The sequence below is a fragment of the Marmota monax genome, unplaced genomic scaffold (genome assembly GCF_021218885.2).
Source record: "Marmota monax isolate L192 unplaced genomic scaffold, Marmota_monax_Labrador192_F-V1.1 WCK01_AAM20220418_F8-fsc00292, whole genome shotgun sequence".
In the NCBI taxonomy this organism is placed as follows: Eukaryota; Metazoa; Chordata; class Mammalia; order Rodentia; family Sciuridae; genus Marmota; species Marmota monax.
In genome coordinates this window covers 76,912-96,564 of record NW_026692864.1, presented here as the reverse complement: position 1 = coordinate 96,564, position 19,653 = coordinate 76,912, and the positions used below count along the sequence as shown (strand labels likewise).

Genomic DNA, 19,653 nt, shown 5'->3' with positions numbered 1-19,653 from the left:
GGGGGGGGGGGGGGGGCACTCCACTGAGGTTGATCAAGTGAATTCTGTGGGAATGTGTTTGTTTTAAATATTCTATTAGTTGTTGATGGACTTTTATTTATTTATATGCGGTGCTGAGGATTGAACCCAGTGCCTCACACATCCTAGGCAAGCGCTCTGCCACTGAGCCACAACCCCAGCCCCAGCCCCAAGGGAATGTGTGTTTGAAGTTGAGTTCAGGTAGAGCTGAGCTTTAGGACTTCAGGTCTTCCCACAAGGCAGCCTGCGTGTGTGCATAGTACTGGCATATCCCCCCGTGCCGTGCAGGAATGGGAGGCAGGTCATGGAACAAATGTTCCCAAAACGTGGACTGGTCCACACCCTCCAGCTTTACGGAGAATAATGGTGGTTTCTTCCAGTTAGAAGATAAGGGGATGGTAGAAGAGTTGAGGGAGATGGCAGGCTAAGCAGAGCCCTGTTGACACAGGACTCCAGAACGCAGAGATTCTGATTCTGAAACAGGTTGGAAATAGAGACAGCAGTATTTGAAAACAGCTAACCCTTACTTAAGTGACTTAGTGGAGAGGCAGTGTGTAAAGGAAAACAGAGCTCCATAAATGTAATTATTAGTAGTACTTGTGGTGGTTTCTTAATGAAGGGTTCTATTGTTAGGAAAAAGCATAATTACCTAGAAAAATATGACGCTGGGATATTTTAAATATCTCCTGGGGATGTTGACCATTGAAACAGGAGACTGTCTTCTAATCAAGCCAGTACCATCTCAGCATCATCAGAATAAACCATTTTCCTACCCTGGCTTTGTATACTCCGACTAGGAAGGGTTGGCAATTGACTGCTCCTCTTGGGCACTAGGTAGGAAGGAGAGTCTCCTGGGTCCCTCCTTGTCTGACTTAGTCCCAAGACCCCAGAAGGAACATAAATGTCTCCATGGTAACTAGAATAAGCTGCTAGGGGGAGCAGAGCCAGGCGCTCAGGTCTAGGTAGAGGATTGTGAGTAATAAAGTTGGAGCTGTTTCAAGACAGCCTTTGTTCTCAGGCTGGACTCCAGCCTCTACCTGACTCAGAGCCATAGGAAAAGGAAACTGCAGGTTTCCATGGCCCCAAATAAACACAGCCTGCTCAGGCCATCTGGTGGCCTGGATTCTAGGAGAAGTGAAGGGAGAGAGAAGAATGAAACAAGCTGCCCTGGGGCTCGGGGGAAGCAGCTGGTAAGCTCCTTTCACCTGCTGCCACAGGGAACCATCCAGAATGAGGCCCTTTTGGAGAAAATGGGCCAAGAATGAGGAAGAAGAAATAAGGATAGGTAGAAAGGAGACCATCAGAAAAGGGGGAAAAAATCCCCACTTGGGTGTGGTTGCAGATGTCTGTAAACTCAGCTACTGGGAGGCTCAGGCAGGAGGATAAGGCAGTTTGAAGTCAGCCTCCGCAACTTAGACCATGTATCAAAATTTTAAAGGCAGTTGGTGGTATAGCTCAGTGGCAGAGTGTCCCTCGGTTTTCAGTCCTTAGTATCACAGAAAAAAAGAAAAGAAAGTGTAACTTTAAGAAACTCCATGAACACCCTTATCTTTGCTCCCCAGGCTGGTTTTCCTCCAGACCTAAATTCCTAAAAGGCCCCTGGATCTTAAGAGTATTGTGAGTCCAGTTAATTAATGCCAATATACATTGCTTGCTTACACAACATTTTCTTTAGCCCAGGGAGAAATAATGGGTATGTTTCAAATGTTATCTATTAACTAGATAATGTCAACCTAGAGATCCTGAAAAGAACCAGATCACCATGACCTACCCTGTGCTCCATGGTTAAAAGAATTGAGCTCACCAGACATACCTCTTCTCTTTACTCTTTACAAAATTTCCTTTAAAAAAAAAAGTGGGGCTGGGGTTGTAGCCCAGTGGTAGAGAGCTTGCCTAGTGTATGTGAGGCCCTGAGTTTGATCCTCAGCACCACATAAAGATAAATAAATAAAATAAAGGTATTGTATCCATCTACAACTTCAAAAAATATTTTTAAAAAGAGTGCTGCAGAGTGCAGTGGCACACACCTGTAATCCCAGTGACTCAGAAGGATCACAAATTCAAAGCCAGCCTCAACAACTTATTGAGACTCTGTCTTACAATAAAAAATAAAAAGGGCTGGGGAGGTGGTAAAGCACCCCTGGGTTTAATCCCCAGTACCACACTCTGTGCCTTTGAGTGTGCTTTCCTGAATAAATTTGTGATTGTGCCTTTTTCTAATGTATCCTGAATTTTTTTTTCTGCAAAGTATGTCAAGAGCCTGCAGGGACCAAGTTGAGGTCTCCTCTCTTCTGGGCGAACTTCTGAGACTTCCATTTGGTGACAAGAGGGACCACCGGTTTCCCAAGAAAAGCAGGTGCTGAAAGCTGAGACTAGTGTTCTTCCCCTTCTTGATCTTCCATAGGTTGAGATGGCGCTTCAGGAAGTGGGCATTCATGGGGGAGAAAGGAAAAAGCCTCCTCACCAAGCTATTCCTGGCAGCTGAGGAGCTTGCACATACCAGCCCTACTTCATGGCAGGGTACATTCTCACGCAAGGGGTCCACGAGATTTTCCTTTCTTCTCTGGAGTGCCTTGGGTCAGATAGCCTCTTAGATTTATCTCATCATTGTGTGGACCCAGGGACACGCAGCGAAGCGTGGTGAAATCGGTCAGGCCTGAGATGGATTATTTCTCTGTGACTTTGAATAGCTACCTTAACCTCTAAGCCTCCATATCCTCATCAGTAAATTGGAGGTTTTATAGCTGCCTCCTAAAGGTCCTGATGGTATTAAACACATGCAAAGCACTTCATACCATGCCTGTCCCAAAGCCAGTATGTATCAAATTAGCAGCTACTCAGGGATACTAGTGCCCATGGCAGAGACCTGATGACTGTTAGCTTTTTTCCTCTGCAGCCCTGGGGTAGAAAATCCAGCTCCACTGGACCCTTTTCCTTTCTTCCCTGAGGGGATGGACAGCGCACAGCATGAGTGAGTGGGCAGAACTGCTGCCTTCTTTCTGGAAGCTACTTCCTTTGCCACCACCACTTGGCTCCCTGGTCCCTGAAAACAGCCAGGATTTGCAGGCAGGGCTGAGACAGGGCTGGCTGGCTGATTTCCTCACTGCAGTGGCTCAGTGTATTTGGGTTGGCAGTGGGAAGATTGCCAGATCAGGGAAGAAGAGAGCCTGAGAAACGTGACACGGTGTCATGATGGTGAAAAGGCCACCATGAGATTTTTTTTTTTTTTTTTTTTGGTACTGGGGTTGAACTCAGACAATGCAGGCCCCCAGGTGGGGAAAGAGGGGGAAAGGCAGGTTAAAAGCCAAGGAGAGAAGGTAGCTGGATACAGGCCTCGAACAGCTTCCTTTGCTTCCCACATGATGGCTCTTTGTGTGAGCTATAATGTGCCCTCATGCCACTGGAGACAGGTGACAACAGGATGGGAAATCCTGGAGCCCCTGCAGGCTGCCCATGTAAACCATCCATGCTGTTCAACTGATGTAGGCACCAGTTTGGGACCCAGCTCTGGGCTCCCTTACCATACCTTCCTCCCTCCTTAAGAGCAGTGAGCAAAAGCTTGCTCTTTACCCACGGCCCCTGCTGGTCCCTGTGTCTACTCCCAAAGAAGACTTTGGAAGCTTTTCCACAGATGCAGTTCATGGGCCACAGAGCTGCATTTTTTCTCTATTTGAAAATGGGAGAGTGGAGAAGATGGCAAGAAAATGAACCCTAAAACGCCCAGTACATTTTCTTCTCCAATTCTGGAGTCACCCATGCCACAGACAGTACTGGACTGCAAGAGGGACCAGCAGGATCTGCAGGGCAGGGGGCAATCTACCGTGTGTGGGGGTGCAAGGTGGCTGGGTGGCGTACACAGCATGAGGTAACAGCAGATTTCCCAAGGTGCTCCTCTTACCCAAACCTTCAGGTATGTTTCCAGGCCTCAGATATCTGAGTTTGGGCAGCAATTCTCAAGTTCCAGGAGGTCATTACCAGATTTGAAGAGGACAGTGTGGGCATGGGAACTTCTAAAAAGGACACATGCTATCACTGTGCATTGAAGAAAGAGAAAACCCATGGACTGATTACACCTTCCACACCGGAGCACAGCGGGTGAGTGTGAGCCCCCTAGGTGACCAGCTCTCCTGCCTACTGTCCTCACCTCTCCAAAACATGGTGAAGAGACAGGTCTTTGGGAATAGCTGGAAGCTGTGAGGTATTTCTGTGTACATGGAAGAGAGGTGAGTGGTTGATAGGTTTGGAAATACCTGGAGAGGGTCCTGTGGTAATTCTTGCAACTCTCCTCTATTCCAAGTGGATCCCCCAGGGCTGGTCTGTTTATTCCTCTTTCATGGTCCCTTGGGGCTCAGCCTCTGTCCTGGGCTCCTTCACTTTTCCTATCATTCGACTTCCATGCAGTGGAAGCCTTAAAACTACAGATGACACCCGTAAACCTTGCAATCACTTTTCCTTGCATTTAGGAGGTGCAAGCCTCCTAAGCCTGTTCCCTGGGGGGCCTGGCCTCCACTCTCATCCCCTGCCTGGTCGTGCCCTACTGTTTCCACTGGTGCCTCCCCGGTCTTGAGTCTCAGCTAATCATCACACCAGCTGGTGTGCCCCAGCCAGTCTCATCAAGCGTTTCCCAATCTTCTTTCCCCATTATCAGTCTCCTTTTCCTCCTCGGGAGGGGGACACTTTCCCCCTAATTGTTCCTTCGTAAAAAAAATTATTGTGATTCTTTGGATGTTGGCAACATCCAAAGAATCACAATCAGGAGCCAGGTGAACATAGGCCTTCTTTCCATCAGGCCTGATCAGGGTGCTGACCTTGGCCACATCAACCTCACAAAGCTTCTTCATAGCCTGTGTGATCTGCTGCTTGCTGGCCTCAGCATCCATAGGGAACAGTCTTCTGTCTTCCCCACGGCCAACTCTGGTTGGGGAACCTGATGGCGTGCAGGTAGAGCCTGTTGCATTCGGGAGGGGGGTGCTCTTCCACAGCTATTTGGGCATTTGGAAGGCAGAGGGCATGCAGATCTTTTTGTGGCTGTGGCCACCTTTCAGTACTGCCTTCTTAAGAGTCCAAACCTTTGCTTTGGCTTCAGTTTTGGGATGGTGAGGAGCTTCCTTCTTTGCCCTCAGTGTCATGATGGTGAAAAGGCCACCATGAGGTTTCTCTAAGGCCACTATGAGGTTTCTCTCTTTTATTTTTTTTTGTACCGAGGATTGAATGAACTCAGGGACACTTGATCACTGAGTCACACCCCCATCCCTTGTTTGTATTTGATTTAGAGTTAGGGTCTCACTGAGTTGCTTAGCATCTCACTTTTGTTGAGGCTGGCTTTGAACTCAGGATCCTTCTGCCTCAGCCTCCCAAACCGCTGGGATTACATGTGCTGGCCACCGCACCCGGCTCCCCCATGAGATTTTTTTTTTTAATATTTTTTGTGTCAATGGGTCTTTATTTTATTTATTTTTATGTGGTGCTGAGGATTGAATCCAGTGCCTCACACATGCTAGGCAAGCTCTCTACCACTGAGCCACAGCCACAGCCCCCACCATAAGATTTTAACACCATAGATATACTGTATATCTCTTCATATACTGTATGCATATATCCACACAGAAGTGTTTTTTTTTAAGTTTGCTCCCATTGAGTACATGTGTCCTAGCTAACATGACACCAAGCCTCCTGCCCCCAGTTTTCCATCACCCTATCTTTGGTTTATTTTAGCTGACTTTGGGGAAATCTGCCCACACTAGAATGTGAACTGCAAGGCAAGACAAGCCCTGTCTCTTTTGTTCATTATTGTCTCCCCAGCATGACTGGTGACACTGGCTCTCGATGAACATGGAGATGCTATTTAGAGATGTTTGGATGCTGATCACAGAGAGGTGAGCAGTGAGAGGCTGAGGGGCTTCAGAGGAAAGGTAGAGGGTCACAGTGGAGGGGAGCTCAGGCACCTTCCTGGCCTTCAGTGGAGTGTGACAGGAGGAAGCCTGTGAGACACACAGAGATGGGACCCTGGCTCTAGGGCCATTTCTGCTTTTTAGAATACTGGTGCATTTTTTATTAAAGAAGAGAATAAAGCATTTGTAAATATATTTCTCTCACGTATACTTCAAAGGAGACGCTGGTCGGCGGCTACAGAGCTGGGGAGCAAACAGGCCAGAGCTTACCCCTTCCCCCAGATGACAGAGACATACGGAGGGCTAGGAACTGCCCAGCCCCAAAAGACAAAAGGTTCCAAGTTGCACAAACAGAAGACCAGCCGCCAGCTCACATCACAGTGCCGCCCAGAACAAGGTTTGAGGGATGTCAGGTATGCTTGTTAAGAAACCCCTTTACCCATTAGAAATAAATAAGGCATGAAGGTTCCCGCTGGGCTCCCAGCACAGAAGCCAGAGCCACCGCCTTCCACTGGATTGTATGGCTCCTTCAATTTCTAGGGTCTCAGGAAGGATGACTGAAGAACAAGAAACCCTGAAGGACTGCTGAGGACAAGCTGGGGACCTGGGCATCTCTTAGCTGAAACTTGACTAAGACTCTGAAGTCTTAAACCAAAAGATTGAACCTCTGACCCAGCTGGGGCTTCAAATACCCTCCACAAAGTTGGGAGGTAAAGAGCAGGCATTTTGCAGGTGGGAGGGCGGGAAATCATTCCTCATCCCCAACCCAATTCAGTACTACTTCATGTGCAGGGAGAGTCTCGGGTGAAGGGGAATGGGGATGGACACTGGGGCCACTGGTGGCCCATGTCCAGGACATTCTGGGGGCAGCAGGTATGACCTGTGCCAGGCTGGCCTGTGGGGAGCGTGGAGTGAATGAGACGTCATGGTCCCTGAGATGGGGCAGGTGCAGAGAAGGGAGGCAGAGGCGATATACAGACATGGGCTCTCCACCATCCGGCCCCTGGAAGGCTGAATGCCCAGAAGGCATTTCTGGGGCTAGAGCTCAAGGAAGCTGGCTGAGGGAAACAGGGTACCACTCATGTATGGCTGTCGAGGGGCTCCCTCTTCCCCTCTTCTGATTGGCTACAGTTCTGCGATGGGCAAGGGGTCCTTGCCAGGGTTGGAGTGGGGGACACTCAGGACCTGGCTGAGCCTTTCTGCTCTGCAAGGCAGGGGCTATCTGTGACCTGCTCAGGACTCTGGGGGTAGGGACAGCTGGTGCTAAGGGAATGACAGCGAGTCATGGCTGGCGAGAAGCAGTGGGTGGTCCAGGAGACCCCAGGAACCAGCAATAGCTGGCTCTGGGGGTCCCCTTTCAAGTGTTTCCAGTTGTGGCAAGGGGTCAAGGCGACCTTGCATTGCAAATCTCTCAGAAAAACTGAACTTTGGGGGTGGGGAAGCCAACTGATCCAGAATGGCTTTCAGAAACTGGGCCATCGATCTGAGAGTGAGGCCTAGGGTCTGGAAGCCAGGGCCAGTGGAGCTGGGGAAACCCCAGTGGAGCGGGGAATGTTTGGCTTTGAAACTGAGTTCAGGCTGAAGCTGGTGACCAAGAACTCGCAGGAGGTGGGACGAGTTGGCTGTTCCATCAACCGGGAACATGCAATGTACCCGGATCAGAGGGGCCCCCTTCCTCTGGCACCTCTGGAGTGGCCACCTGCTGTGATATATTGCTGCTAAAGGGCTCTCTTACTCACTGTAGGCTATGTAGTCCAGGCATGAGGGACCCCATGGCCTGGAGCCTGGGGGAAGCGGCAGGCCAGAAAAGGGTCACTTGCTGCTGTGTGTCTTAACTTTGGTGGAGTTGATGTCGGCCTTGGTCTTCTGGATCCTGGCGAAGATCTCTTTGAAGAGTGCCTTGTACTCAGGCTGGCTCTGCTCCAGCCGCTTGTCCACGGCCTCCACATGCTGGCTCAGGCTCTTCTCACCTGCCTTGGCCTCCCCCTGGCCCTCCTCGCCCCCCCGCAGGTCCCTCCATGAGCTGTCCCGGGAGATGGGCCGCGAGGTCTGCACGCCGGTGTGCCGCACACCAGCCCCGTGTTGCCGGCACTTGCTCAGCAGCTCCTCGTACTTCTCCAGCAGCGCGTGATACTGCTCATCCACCTCCCGCAGGATGGACATGCCCCGCCGGCGCACGCTGTTGGCGTGCAGCGTGAGGTTGCCTGCGTGCCTGCTGGCTGGGTCTTTGGCCACAATGGCATTGAGAGCCGTGTCGCTGCAGCTCTTACGCACCGCGTGGCCGGGGGAGGCAGCAGGTGAGGAGACACCGTCCTGGGCACCAGAGTCATCTCCGATGCCCGGCTGGGGATCGTCAGATTCAGGGGCCTGGGTGAGGGGTGCCAGCAAGGCCTCAGCCAGGTGGTCATCCCGGCCCAGCAGGTAGGTCTTGGCTTGTTTCATCTGCTGCAGCTCCAGCAGCTCGGCCTCCAGCTCCTGCACGCGCAGGCGGCAGCCCTCCATCTCACACAGCTGCCGCTCCAGCTCGGTGTACTCCTGCAGCACCGCAGTGTACTCGCGCTCTGCCCGCTCCTTGCGCTGCCGCTCCTGGCTCACCTGGGAACGCAGCACTCCCACCAAGGTCTGCAGCCTCTCGTTCTCCTGCTCCAGGGGCCGAGGGCCCAGCTCCAGGGAGGAGCTGTGCAGGCGAAAGGCATCCTCGCACCTGGGAGAGGAGTGAGGGTAGGTGGTCATCTCCAAAGCTCCCAAGCCCAGGCTCAGACACTTACACCTTGCTTCTGCCTGGGCTGTCTCTGCTGTCTGCTGCTGCCCACCCTACTCTACCATCCCCCCGGGGGTGGGGGGGTGGGGCACCACTACGGACAGCCTCAGCCAGGGCCCCTGCTCTCCTAAGCCCAGCAAAGGGAGGCACCCAGCAAGATGCAAAGTGTGTGGCCAGGGGCCTCCTCAGGCTTTTTCCTCTGTTGGTGCCAGCCAGGTAGTAATCCATCTCCCTTCCCCTGGCCCCTCAGCCGCTCTGTTGCAACCCTGGGGTGCTGCGGTTTTCATAACCTTGCTCTTCTTTATTAAACGCCCCCTCCATTACTCTGTGCAAAGACCATTACTGAAACACACACTAAACACGCAGTCTGTTCCCTGCCCCACCTCTGGTGCTGGGGATGGAACCCAGGGCATTTCCAGTGGTAGGCAAGTAAGTGCTCCACCACTGAGCTACACACCAGCCCTGTATTCTTTTTTTTTTTTTCTTGTGGCACAGGGGAGTGAACTCGGGGCGCTGGACCACTTAGCTATATCCCTAGCCCTATTTTTGTATTTCTTTTAGAGGCAGGGTGTCACGGAGTTGCTTAGCACCTTGCCCTTGCTCAGGCTGGCTTTGAATTCGTGATTCTCCTGCCTCAACCTTCCAAGCTTCTGGGATAACAGGCAGGTGCTACCACGCCTGGCCAACCCTCTATTCTTATATTAACCCATTTGGTCCCATCATCCCAGACGTAGAATGTCTATAAAAACTTAAATATAGTATACAATAATAATACAATTACTTTATACCGTAATAATTAAAATATATTAATTAAGGTCAATCAAATAATAATATACATAGGCTCTAGATTATTATTTCCAACCTATTTTAATACACCAGCATCAATTTCACTGAAATATTCACAGAATTGAAAACTTGGGACTTAATGGGTTAAATGATCATTGATCTCAGATTTAATGAGATCTGAAAGGTACGGTGTTTAACCCATATTGGGTTAGAACCCTGACCATGCCTCTTAATAGGAGACCTTGGATAAGATATGTAACCTCTGAGCTTCAATTTTCTAGTCTAAATAATAGGATAATAAAATAATACACTTCAGAGTAGACAATGAGAATTAAGCCAGTAGCGTAGTGGTACACAGCCAGTGCTCCATAAATGCAGCTGCTGTGATTGTCGCAATAGTCTCCCATGGCCTGGACAAGGCACCAGCCTTCCTTCCCACCTGCCTCTTATCCCAGCTACCTACCGCGGGCTGGTGCACAGCTCCTTGAGGCAGGGGAAGGTGTGGATGGTGCGCCTGCGTTCCCGCTTCTCCCGGCGCACGCGCAGCTGCTCCAGGTCGCGCAGCTGCTCTACCTGGGCCTGCAGCTCCTCCACCTGGGCCTGCAGGCGCTCGATCGTCTCTGTCAACCTGGCGTGGGGTGGACACATACATAGGAAAAGTTTTAAAGGGATGGGGTGGCCCTCACTGCAGCCCTGGATCCCTGCAGATGGAGGGACATGGGGTTGGGCACTGACAGGTCACTTTGAACCTTGCTCCTTGGTGCTGAGGTCAGATGGGGAACTGTCTGCATCCCAGAGGAGACGCCCTTTCTCACACCTCCCAGGCCAAGCTGATCACTCTGAGCTACCCTAGTTCCTTGTACAGGCCTCTGTCACTTATCATCCTGCTCCACAGTACGATATTTACACATCTGCCTCCCCCCCCCCCAGCTGGGGACTCCAAGAGGCAAGACAGTGTACCCCACAACCTGTGTACCCCGCCGTGGTATCCCCAGAGTCTAAAACCCAGCCTGGTGCCTACTTGATGCTTAAAGAAGGGTTGCAGGCCAAATGTTAAACCATGCAAGATGGACGTGGACAAACTCACTACCATCTGGGGCCCCTCGGCCTGGGCCTCCAGCCGCACCAGCCCCTGTGCCCTCGTGCTCCCAGCCCTGGGCCTCTCCCTCACCCGCAGCCTCAGCCCAGCCCTCACCCATGGATCTTCTGCTGGGCGGCCTTACTATCCAGCACCAGCCTCTGGTTGGTCAGCTCCAGGTCCCGGGCTGTCAGGTCCAGCTGCTCATACACTTTGGCGTGCTGCTCGTTCACGTGCCGCAGTGTGTCCAGCTGCTTGGTCAGGTACTAGGGGAGAGGGGGAAGTTGGAGCCGACTTTTAGAGCAGGGCAGGGGGAAGTGTCTGTCTTTGCATTCCTCCCCACCCTAGGTACAGTTTTGTTTGGAGGTATTTGTCTTCAGTTGAGTAGGCATAGAGTCAGTGGAGCAACGGAGCTGCGTGGAATAGTTGTGCAGGTTGTGAACTGCCCAAGGCTGTTGGACCAAGGCTGTGTCTGTTAAGAGGGTCCCTTTGGCAAAGTTGCACAAAGACATACCCTTGATGGCGGAGGAAAGCATGTCCAGGGCCCGAGGCCCCTTACCTCGATCTCCTGCACTTGCTCCTCGTTGGTGGAGTACATCTGCTGCAGGGACTCCTCCAGTTCCTTGTTCCTCTCCAGCAGGGTCTTCCCCAGCTCTGCGGCCAGGTGCAAGTCTGGGGAGGTGGAGGGCGGGGAACACAGCAGTGTGAGAGAGGGCCGCCATTCACCTCTCTCACTCATTCTGGGCTGGGTCCCAGAACTCCAAGGCCACCACAACACAGACTGCCCTAAGGGAGTCTCATGGAGGCCAGGAGCTAAGTCTTGCATTGCTGCCACTTACATCTTAAATGTCCTTTCCTCAGACATACCCTGTGTCCTCCTTCAAGTCTGTGCTTAGTCACCTTCTGGCGGGGGTGGGGGGGTGTCTTTCCGCAAACACGTGATTTCAAGTCACAGCCTCCCTTGCCCCACAATCTCTCCTCCACTTAATTTTTCTCTTTAGCATCATCTAACTTACCAAACAAGATGCTCATTGATCTAGTTCATTTCTGCTACTGATTTTGAACTTATGAGACAGGAATTTTTAAAATTGACTATCTCCAGACAACACCTGGTACAGAGCAAGTGCACAACAAATTTTTTTCAAAAGAACGAGTAATTGAAATATGCTAAGTGCATTTCTTTTCCTTTTTTTTTTGGTGCTGGGAATTTAAACCCAGGGGTGCTTTACCACTGAGTTACATCCTCAGGCCTTTTTCTTTCTTTTTTTTTTGTTTTGTTTTGAGACAGGGTGTTGCTATGCTGTTAAGGTTCTTGCTAAGTTGCTGAGGCTGGCCTTGACTTGCAATCCTCCAGTCTCAACCTCTTGAGTAGGTGGGACTACAGGCATGCACCATCATGCCTGTACCAAATGCATAGATAAACATAGGGGCAAAGTGCCCTGGGACAACAGGTAAGAGAGCTTCACTGTTCCTGGGGATGGAAGGAGGCTCAGACAAATGGGCCACTTTCAGGTTTTCTGTTTTGTTTGGTACTGGGGTTTGAATCCAGGGCCTTATGTATGCTAGGCAAGTCAGTTGGGTTTTGAAGGGTGAGTAGGAACTTCCTGAGATGCAGAGAGGACAGGCTACTGGATTTGGGTGAAGATTCAGAATTTCTTTTTTCTTTTGGTACTGAGGATTGAACCCAGGGGTGCTTAACCACTGACCAACATCCTCAGCCCTTTTTTACATTTTACTTAGAGACAGGGTCTCATTGAGTTGCTTATGGCCTTGCTAAGTTGCTGAGGCTAGCTTTGAACTCATAATCCTCCTGCCTCAGCCTCCTGAGCCACTAGGATTACAGGTGTGCACCACCACACCTGGTGTAAGATTCAGAATTCTTTGGTCTAACTTTTTCATTTTATGGATGACAGGTAGGAGAGGGAAGAGTGACTTGCTCAAGGTCATGAGCTGATTTCAAGTGTCCTTACCCTAATTGGTTACCATGTGCTAGTGGCACATGCCCCTCTCTTAAACCTTTTCCTTTTTCCCTGGGCAGCAAAAATATCCTCTTTCCCCAGCAGCCCTGGTTCTTGAACCTTGCTGGTAGAAATAACCTCCCCTCTTCTTGCCCAGGTAAATGAGCGCTATCAGAGAGGCTGGAGAAGTTTGTCCTCTTTTTACGGGGATGTGTATAAGGTGAATAAAAGAAAGTGGCAGTTACAGAAATCCCTAAAAATTTTTCTTATGGAGTGTATACCATCCTAGATATTTGGAGTGTATACCATCCTGCCCCCACAAATAAATATACTAAATATATTTATCATTTTCATTTCTAGAAAAAGACAGAAGGATGAAACTATTCTAAAATGGATTGCGGTAATAGATGCACAAATCTTTGAACAGACTAAAAGTCACTGAATTGTATGCTTTCAATGAGTGGATTGTATGGTGTATTATGCAATAAAGCTGTTTAAAAAAATTTTTTTAGGCAGCTTAATCAGGAGACCAAGATTGATGGAAGAGAGTAAATCGTTAAAGAGGTCCTTAAAGCAAGCTCAGGTTGTTTCAAATGACTGTTTTCTTTCTAAAATAGTTTCAATGTTTTTCTTTCTTTCTTTTTTTTTAAACATATTTATTTATTTAGTTAGTTAGTTATTGGCAGACACAACATCTTTGTTGGTATGTGGTGCTGAGGATCGAACTCGGGCCGCACACATGCCAGACGAGCGTGCTACCACTTGAGCCACATCCCCAGCCCCAATGTTTTTCTTTCTTTCTTTTTTCCAGTGTTTTTCTTAAGGCATGCTTGGTGCAAAATAAATAAATAGAACAGTACAGAAAGGTAAAAAAAGGTGATTAAAAAAATTACTTGAAATATACTTCATTTGTATGCTCTTAGATTTATGCCTTGGAATACTACAAACAAATGGATGACCCAAGATGGTTATGAAAGAAGAATGTCATTTGCTAGTAATTAAAATTACACTTTGTGTGCATGAGGAGGAAGGAGAAGAAGAATGGAGTGGGAGAAAAAAGAGAATGTACCAGATAAAAGTGCTCTCACCATCCTCCCAAACAGTTCTCTGTGCTTAAAATATGTATAGATACAGTTTTATGTGAACAGAGTCATATTTTTTCTGTTCCTGCCTTTCTCATTTAACCATAAGGCAGGGGAGCTTTCCAAGTCAATATAGACTAACACGAGCATTTAAAGAAGATATGGAATATTTTATTGTATATATGCTCCTAAGCAGCTGTCCCTAAATAGTCCTTATTGTTGGACCTTTAGGATGTCTTCAATTTTTTCTCTATTTAAAGTGAAATGAGCCAGCTGTGGTGGCGCATGCCTGTATTCCCAGAAGCTTGGGAGGCTGAGGTAGGAGGATCACAAGTTCAGCCTTAGAGAGACCCTGTTTTAAAACAAAAAAAAAAATATTAAAGGTCTGGGCATGTGGCTCAGTGGTTAAATGTACCAGGGTTTAATCCCTGCTACCAAAAAAAAAAAAAAGAAGAAGAAAAAAAGAAATGGGTGTTAACTTTTCATATAAAATCTTTGTGCAAATCACTGCCTATTTCTTTAGGACACTTTCCTGGAAACAGAATTGCTGGGACAAAATGGAGGCCTTTTTGATTCATTCGGCCTAAAGCAGAAAGCTTTAGTCTTTTTTACATTATGATGTTTCTGAAAACAGTCCTCAATCTAGGCTGATGGCATAGATCTGGTGCAAAATGCGTAAGGCAGCTCCACTGGGGCCGAGATGGTGTGGTTTGGGGACTCAGCTCATTAATGCTTCCCTTCTTAGGCACAGTGATAGCTCTGGGGTCCCTAGGGGGTGGAGGGGCTTTTATTCCCTGCTGGCAGGTTTCCACTGAGCCCTGTGGTATGCAGTGGACAGGCCTGGCCTGGTGGCCTCCTCTTGGATAAGCCTGGAGAGCAGAAACTAGGGCTGGGAAGCTGAGAGCAGAGCCTGCGACTCACTTCCCACCAATCTGGGTGAAAGCCAGAGGGGCCCGACCAGCCATTGGCCTGCATGAAAGACCAAGCTGCCCTTCAGGAACAAGTCCAGAGGAGAGGTTTTGAAACAGCCAGAGTGGAGCCCCCGTGGCAGGGCCTAAACCTGGAGAGGGCCCCACCTGAAGATGTCCTCTGGGAAGCAGAGAACAGCTGCTGCCCTAAAGCCAGGCTGCAATGGCATAGTCCAGAGAAAGAAAAGCAGCTTTCCCTAAGAAAACTAAGCTAAATTATATAAATCATAGATAAGAACATTTAGCCTTGAGCAATTAACTTGCTTCTGAGGATGCCAAGAAGAGTGGTTACCTAATATAAACTGGTAAGGGAACAAGAACACGTGCTGTAGTAATTGATAAACTGTAACTTGAGCAAAAGTCTGGAGGTGTTTACAAGGCGTGAAGTTTGATGTAGTGATTGGAGAACTACTGCCTTGTGTTAAGTCATGTGCTTGGTAGGAGGTGGGATCCCAGCGAGACCGCCCCAAGGTGGGGTGACAGTTAATTTCTGAAATGGGATGGCAAGCATTCAGCTCACCCCTGCGTGGTAGCAAGTAATTCGGGTATAAATGCAATAGAACAGAAGGCCTTCCTCCTAAATGTCTCCCGCCTTGGAACTATCTATCGTTCTGTGAACAGGCCATTGCTCTTAATACCAGCTCTGCATGGAGCTGCTGCAGCTGAACCAGAATCCACAGCATCAGAAGGGGGGTGAAGAAGAAAGGCCATGTGCAGGTGAGCACCATGCTCCTCCCTCCAGGTGAGCTCCTACCACTGCGGGCTGGGGCACTGTTCCCCGTGTGGTATGTACAGGGCAGTATACACCACACTGGGGATAGAACAGATGGCCCTGCAAAAGCAGGGAATGTGACCTGGGCCACCTAGCAGTTCAAGAATAGGGAGGAAAGGAAACATAATGGAAGCTTTGGGAGTGGGCGAGGAGAATCTCGGACTGATTCAGGGAAACCGGATCGCAGTGCAAGCTAAGTGCTCAAAGCTGTCAGGAGGGATCACAGGAGTCTGGAAGCTGCAGAGCAGGGGACTGAGTGGAGCCAAGTGCTGGGAAAGGACACCAACTTGCTGAGGACTACTGTTGGCTCCAGGCTTGGGGGAGGGTGGCCTGAGAGCAGGAGACTATGGGAGCTGGCTAAGCAGGATCTAGGAGCCCAGGGACCAACAGACTATCACAGCCAGATCAGTGGGCCACACTGGACCAAGCTGGGGTAGGTCCTGAGTTCGGGTTGACACCTCCCGACCGGAATCTGGTTTTTTTTTCTGGGGTCTCTTTCTGAGGACTTCAGTGGTTTTCTATGAGGCAATACCTGGAGGCCTGAGTGGGAATGGCCGGGGGGACCCAGGAGATCTTTTTTAAAAGAAACCTGGAAATTCTATGCTCCTTTTGGCTGTGTCAAAAGGATGGGGCATGTCCGACTCCAGGATAGAGAGGTGGGAAAGGGAGAGGGAACGGGCACAGAGAAGAGGAGATGAAGGAAAAGGGTGTGGGCCCAGGGTGGAGGACACCTGGTATAACCCAGCATGATTGTGGGGTCCTGCTACAGCCCTCGGGGCACAAATATCAGCAACTCAGGGTCCACACTATTGGAGTCTGGTCACCTTTAGGGCAAACAGGGTAGAGGAGGGACATCCCTCCCCTTGCCATCTCAGATCCCTCCCCAGAGGCCGAAGACTCAAGGACAGGCTGGGCAGGAGAGGAGACGGTCATTGCCTGTCTGGGACTTCAAATCTGTGACTCAGCAGCCATGTCTCAGCCTGGACAGAGATGTCCACAAGGCCTTCCATACTGGTCCAAGGTGGGGGAGGGAGGTGGGCAGAGAGAGCCTGTGCTTAATAATTAATGGCTTTTTCTATTTTTACAGGTGCTTGAGGCAGAGGGCAGAGGGAACACAGTGAATCTAAAGACCTCGCCTGTCCCAATCACCTCCTTCCACTGGGACAGAGAGCATCAAAGTCAAACAGGATCTCTGTGGTCACGCTGCTGGAGAGTGAAGTCAGGACTTGCCCTGGGGCATGGGAAACAGGCATGGAAGGAGAGGTGGCTGATGAGAAAACTATTCCCAGGCCACTGCAGGCCAACAGGGAGCAACTCGGAAGAAGAGAGTTCAGGAACTGGGAGTAGGGAAGGAGGAAAGGGCCCCTGACCCCCATGTGGCTGCTCTTTGGCTGGCCACCCTGCTCCACATTCAGCTCTCTGTGTGCCCTTAGGGGGCAGGAAGGGGGCTATCGCTCCAGTAGCTGCACCCAGGACTTCCTCTGTCCCCCACCCCACTTGCTTGTCTTTTTACAAGCCTCCAAGCCTTGGTACTAGCATCCCTTCTCCCTAGAATGCCTTCCCCTTCCTTCCTTCACTTCCTGGCTCAAAGGAGCTTTGGCATAAACCTTTTTGAGTCTCTGCTCTCACTCTCTCTGGGCCAAGGGGTTACAGAACTCCTTGCACTGTGATGGTCATTAATTTGATCCCACTGGTCTCCTCGGCTGGAGTGTAGGGTCCCCTAAGGGCAGAGACTATATCCCTAGGTTCAACATGGCACCTGGCCCATGGCAAACAGACAGCTTGTTTGGGGTGAAAAGCTCCAGTTTCTTCTGAGACTATTTCATTGCTGGTTCCTTTCATTCCTGGGCTCCAGCTCCCACTGAGGGTGCTGACCTAGCCACAAGCCAGAAGGGAGAGAAGCTGGGCCTGCAGTGCCCATCCCCCACCCAGCCCCAGAGCATAGCTGCTCAGCCCTGCTGGAATCTCAATACCTCTCCCTTCCTCAGAAGCTGCACAACTCCCATCCCTACTCCCTAGCTCCTTCCTCCCACATCTGGGCCGGGCATGGTGCCAAACCTTGGTTAAGGGTGCAGGAACTTAATGATACTGCATTAGTATCAGCATCTGCCTTCCAGAGAGGCCATCTTCCCCAGAACTCCAGTTTCCAACCTTTCCTTCTAAGCCTGCTTCTTCCAGGAAGCCATCCCATAATGCTATACTACCTATTTTCTTAGTTACAAGTAGGCCTCCTCCACTCACCAAGAATACTGAGAGGGTCAGGGCTGTGATTGTTGCCAGCTCCTAGGATGGTGTCTGGCACTTAAGTGAGACCCATAGGTGTTTGTGCCTAGGATGGGGAAGAAGGGCATCACAGTCAGTGTAGGCCATCTCACTGGGAGGCCGAGGCTGGACTCCAGGGTACTGAGCATGGCAGGGTATATAGCCCAGAGCCTGCATCCCACATGGTCTGCTGAGAACCTGATTAGCCCATAGTCTAAGCATAAGGACAACAGTTCATCTGCCTGTGAATCTTTTTTTTTTTTTTTAGAGAGAGAGAGAAGGAGAGAGAGAGAGAGAGAGAGAATTTTTAATATTTATTTTTTAGTTTTCAGCGGACACAACATCTTTGTTTGTATGTGGTGCTGAGGATTGAACCCGGGCCGCACGCATGCCAGGCAAGCGCGCCACCGCCTGAGCCACATCCCCAGCCCCTGCCTGTGAATCTTGGCAGCGTAGGAAGTGGGTCAGGCCCCGGACACAAAGCTTCTAGGACTTGGGTGGATGTTTCCCTTCCAGGCAAAGCAGGAGCGCAAGTGCCCTGGGGATGGAGACCAGGGTGTGATGGCACACATTGCACTGCTTGTGTCCATATCCTTTAGGCATGCCTGTGACCATGGGAAGGTCATTTCTCCCTGGACATACTTCCTGGCCCCCTCCAGATCTCATCACCCAAGAATGAGGCACCTTGGGGGAGGACAGTGTGGATTTGACTCCACTCCAGCAAGCCTTGGCCCTGACCCTCTCAGGCCTCCTCCTTCCTGTCCCAACAGCCCTGCTCCTCCCTCCTTGCAGTGATGTCACTTTGGCCACCTCATCACCAGCTCCTAACCCCCTTCCTGTGGCCCCCTCTTCCTCAGATGAGAGGCTGGTGGATGTGGCTCTCCTTATTCAGGCTCTAACTTGGCACTGGGAATTACCTAAACGGGTTCCCTCCAAACCCTGAGCCATTGGGAGGGGCCCCAGGGAAAGGAAGCCTTGGGAGACTCCTTCCTCATGAAGGCAGATAGAAGACTCCACTTTCCCCTTCTCCAGCAGCATGGTCCCTGCACCATCCCTTCCCTGGGTAAAAGGGAAGCGAGTTGGGGAAACTTTCTGGGAGTCTCAGAGTTTAGATATCCTGGAGGGACAGGTGCTGCTAGATTTGGAACGAGATGACTTCCCTCTACATACAGCACCCTCTGAGCAAAACATACCATTAGCTCCCTCCCACCTTCCAAAGACCTTCAGCCAGTACCCAGGCCTCTAACAACACCAGGGGCATCTGGGCAGTTGCTGCCCGCAAGATGAGGCGGGCGAGCTGGATGATGGATGCTCAGTCGGTTGGAGAAATAGGAAGACCGCCTCCATCCCCTTTTGCAGCTCTATCAGGCGATCAGTCTGGGTCTCTCGGGCAGCGCCCCTCTTTCCCCGTCCCCATTCTCCAGACGCATCACTGCTCAGAGTCGGGCTCACTAGGTCCAGCCCAGCCCTTCTTGGGGTGATGCCGCCCGACAATGGAGTAACGGACCCCCGCTTCCCCACTTCCCTTCCTGCCGCGCTCACCCTGCTCCAGGTCCTGCTGGTCGTACCAGGGCTCCTCTTCCTCTGCGAAGTCCTCCATCCTGGTGGCTCTCCGCATGGCCCCGCCGGCGGCGGTGGGCGGGCGCTGCGGTGGCGCGGCTCAGGGCCGGGGCGCGGGGTCCGGGACAATGCAGCGGAGGCGGGACGAGCCTCCCGCGTCGTGGACTCGGGCTGCAGCGCCCCCGCCCGCGCCGCGCCCCCTGGCCATCGGCTGCGAGCCGGGAGCCCACGCGGGGCCTGGAGCACCGCCGCGGTCCCGCCCGGCCGGGGTCCCGCGGAGCCCGGGGGCGCCGGGCTGCGGCGGCACAAAGGGTGGAGGGGTGGAGACGACCGCGGGGATGGCGGCAGGGAGGGCCCGGGGCCGCCGTCAGGTCTGGGGCGCTAGGAGCGTGCGGGTGTCGCAGCGGGCACCCCGTGTTCGGCTCTGGCCGGAGCTGTCCCCGGCCCGCCCGGCGACACCCGGAGCCGCGGCTGCATCTTGGCCCTGCAGCTTCCCGAGCTGCCAGCTCCGTGGGGC

General features: G+C 51.2%; 1 protein-coding gene and 1 long non-coding RNA gene across 10 annotated transcripts in view; one reads left to right on the top strand and one right to left on the bottom strand.

The window, feature by feature from the left end:
• The window catches only part of LOC124096075 (uncharacterized), a 17,404-nt gene extending 480 nt beyond the window's left edge, over positions 1-16,924 (top strand). Inside the window, exons 1-7 of one of the 7 annotated variants that reach the window (XR_009227258.1) lie at positions 19-1,208; positions 2,267-2,989; positions 3,929-4,113; positions 5,821-5,894; positions 6,128-6,619; positions 7,920-15,259; positions 16,402-16,924. This is a non-coding gene — a long non-coding RNA (uncharacterized LOC124096075). Of the gene's footprint in view, positions 1-18; positions 4,114-5,820; positions 5,895-6,127; positions 6,620-7,919; positions 15,260-16,401 lie in introns of those variants that run through there. The other 6 variants (XR_009227261.1, XR_009227256.1, XR_009227259.1 and 3 more) reach the window with 6 other exon arrangements.
• Cdr2l (cerebellar degeneration related protein 2 like) lies at positions 6,040-19,653 on the bottom strand. 3 transcript variants are annotated; one of them, XM_046449613.2, is made up of 6 exons: positions 19,119-19,652; positions 17,556-17,643; positions 11,094-11,206; positions 10,652-10,800; positions 9,920-10,084; positions 6,040-8,613 (listed from the first exon to the last, which is right to left on the bottom strand). In XM_046449613.2, the coding sequence occupies exons 3-6, from the start codon at positions 11,130-11,132 to the stop codon at positions 7,722-7,724; spliced, it is 1,245 nt and encodes a 414-aa protein (XP_046305569.1). In that variant the 5' UTR covers positions 11,133-11,206; positions 17,556-17,643; positions 19,119-19,652; the 3' UTR covers positions 6,040-7,721. The 3 variants fall into 3 exon arrangements, with proteins under 3 accessions (XP_046305569.1, XP_046305568.1, XP_046305570.1); XM_046449612.2 differs by lacking the exon at positions 17,556-17,643 and having other exon boundaries at positions 19,119-19,653; XM_046449614.2 differs by lacking the exon at positions 19,119-19,652 and having other exon boundaries at positions 17,556-18,765.

What these genes read in the sequence shown, in the direction of transcription:
- Cdr2l (XM_046449612.2), bottom strand. Translation starts at nt 19,194, where the DNA reads ATGCGGAGAGCCACCAGGATGGAGGACTTCGCAGAGGAAGAGGAGCCC. An exon ending in CCAGCAGGACCTGGAGCAGG is followed by an intron (nt 11,207 to 19,118) that starts GTGAGCGCGGCA and finishes CCACCTCCCCAG; the next exon opens with ACTTGCACCTGGCCGCAGAG. An exon ending in GAGCTGTGCACCAGCCCGCG is followed by an intron (nt 8,614 to 9,919) that starts GTAGGTAGCTGG and finishes CTCCTCTCCCAG; the next exon opens with GTGCGAGGATGCCTTTCGCC.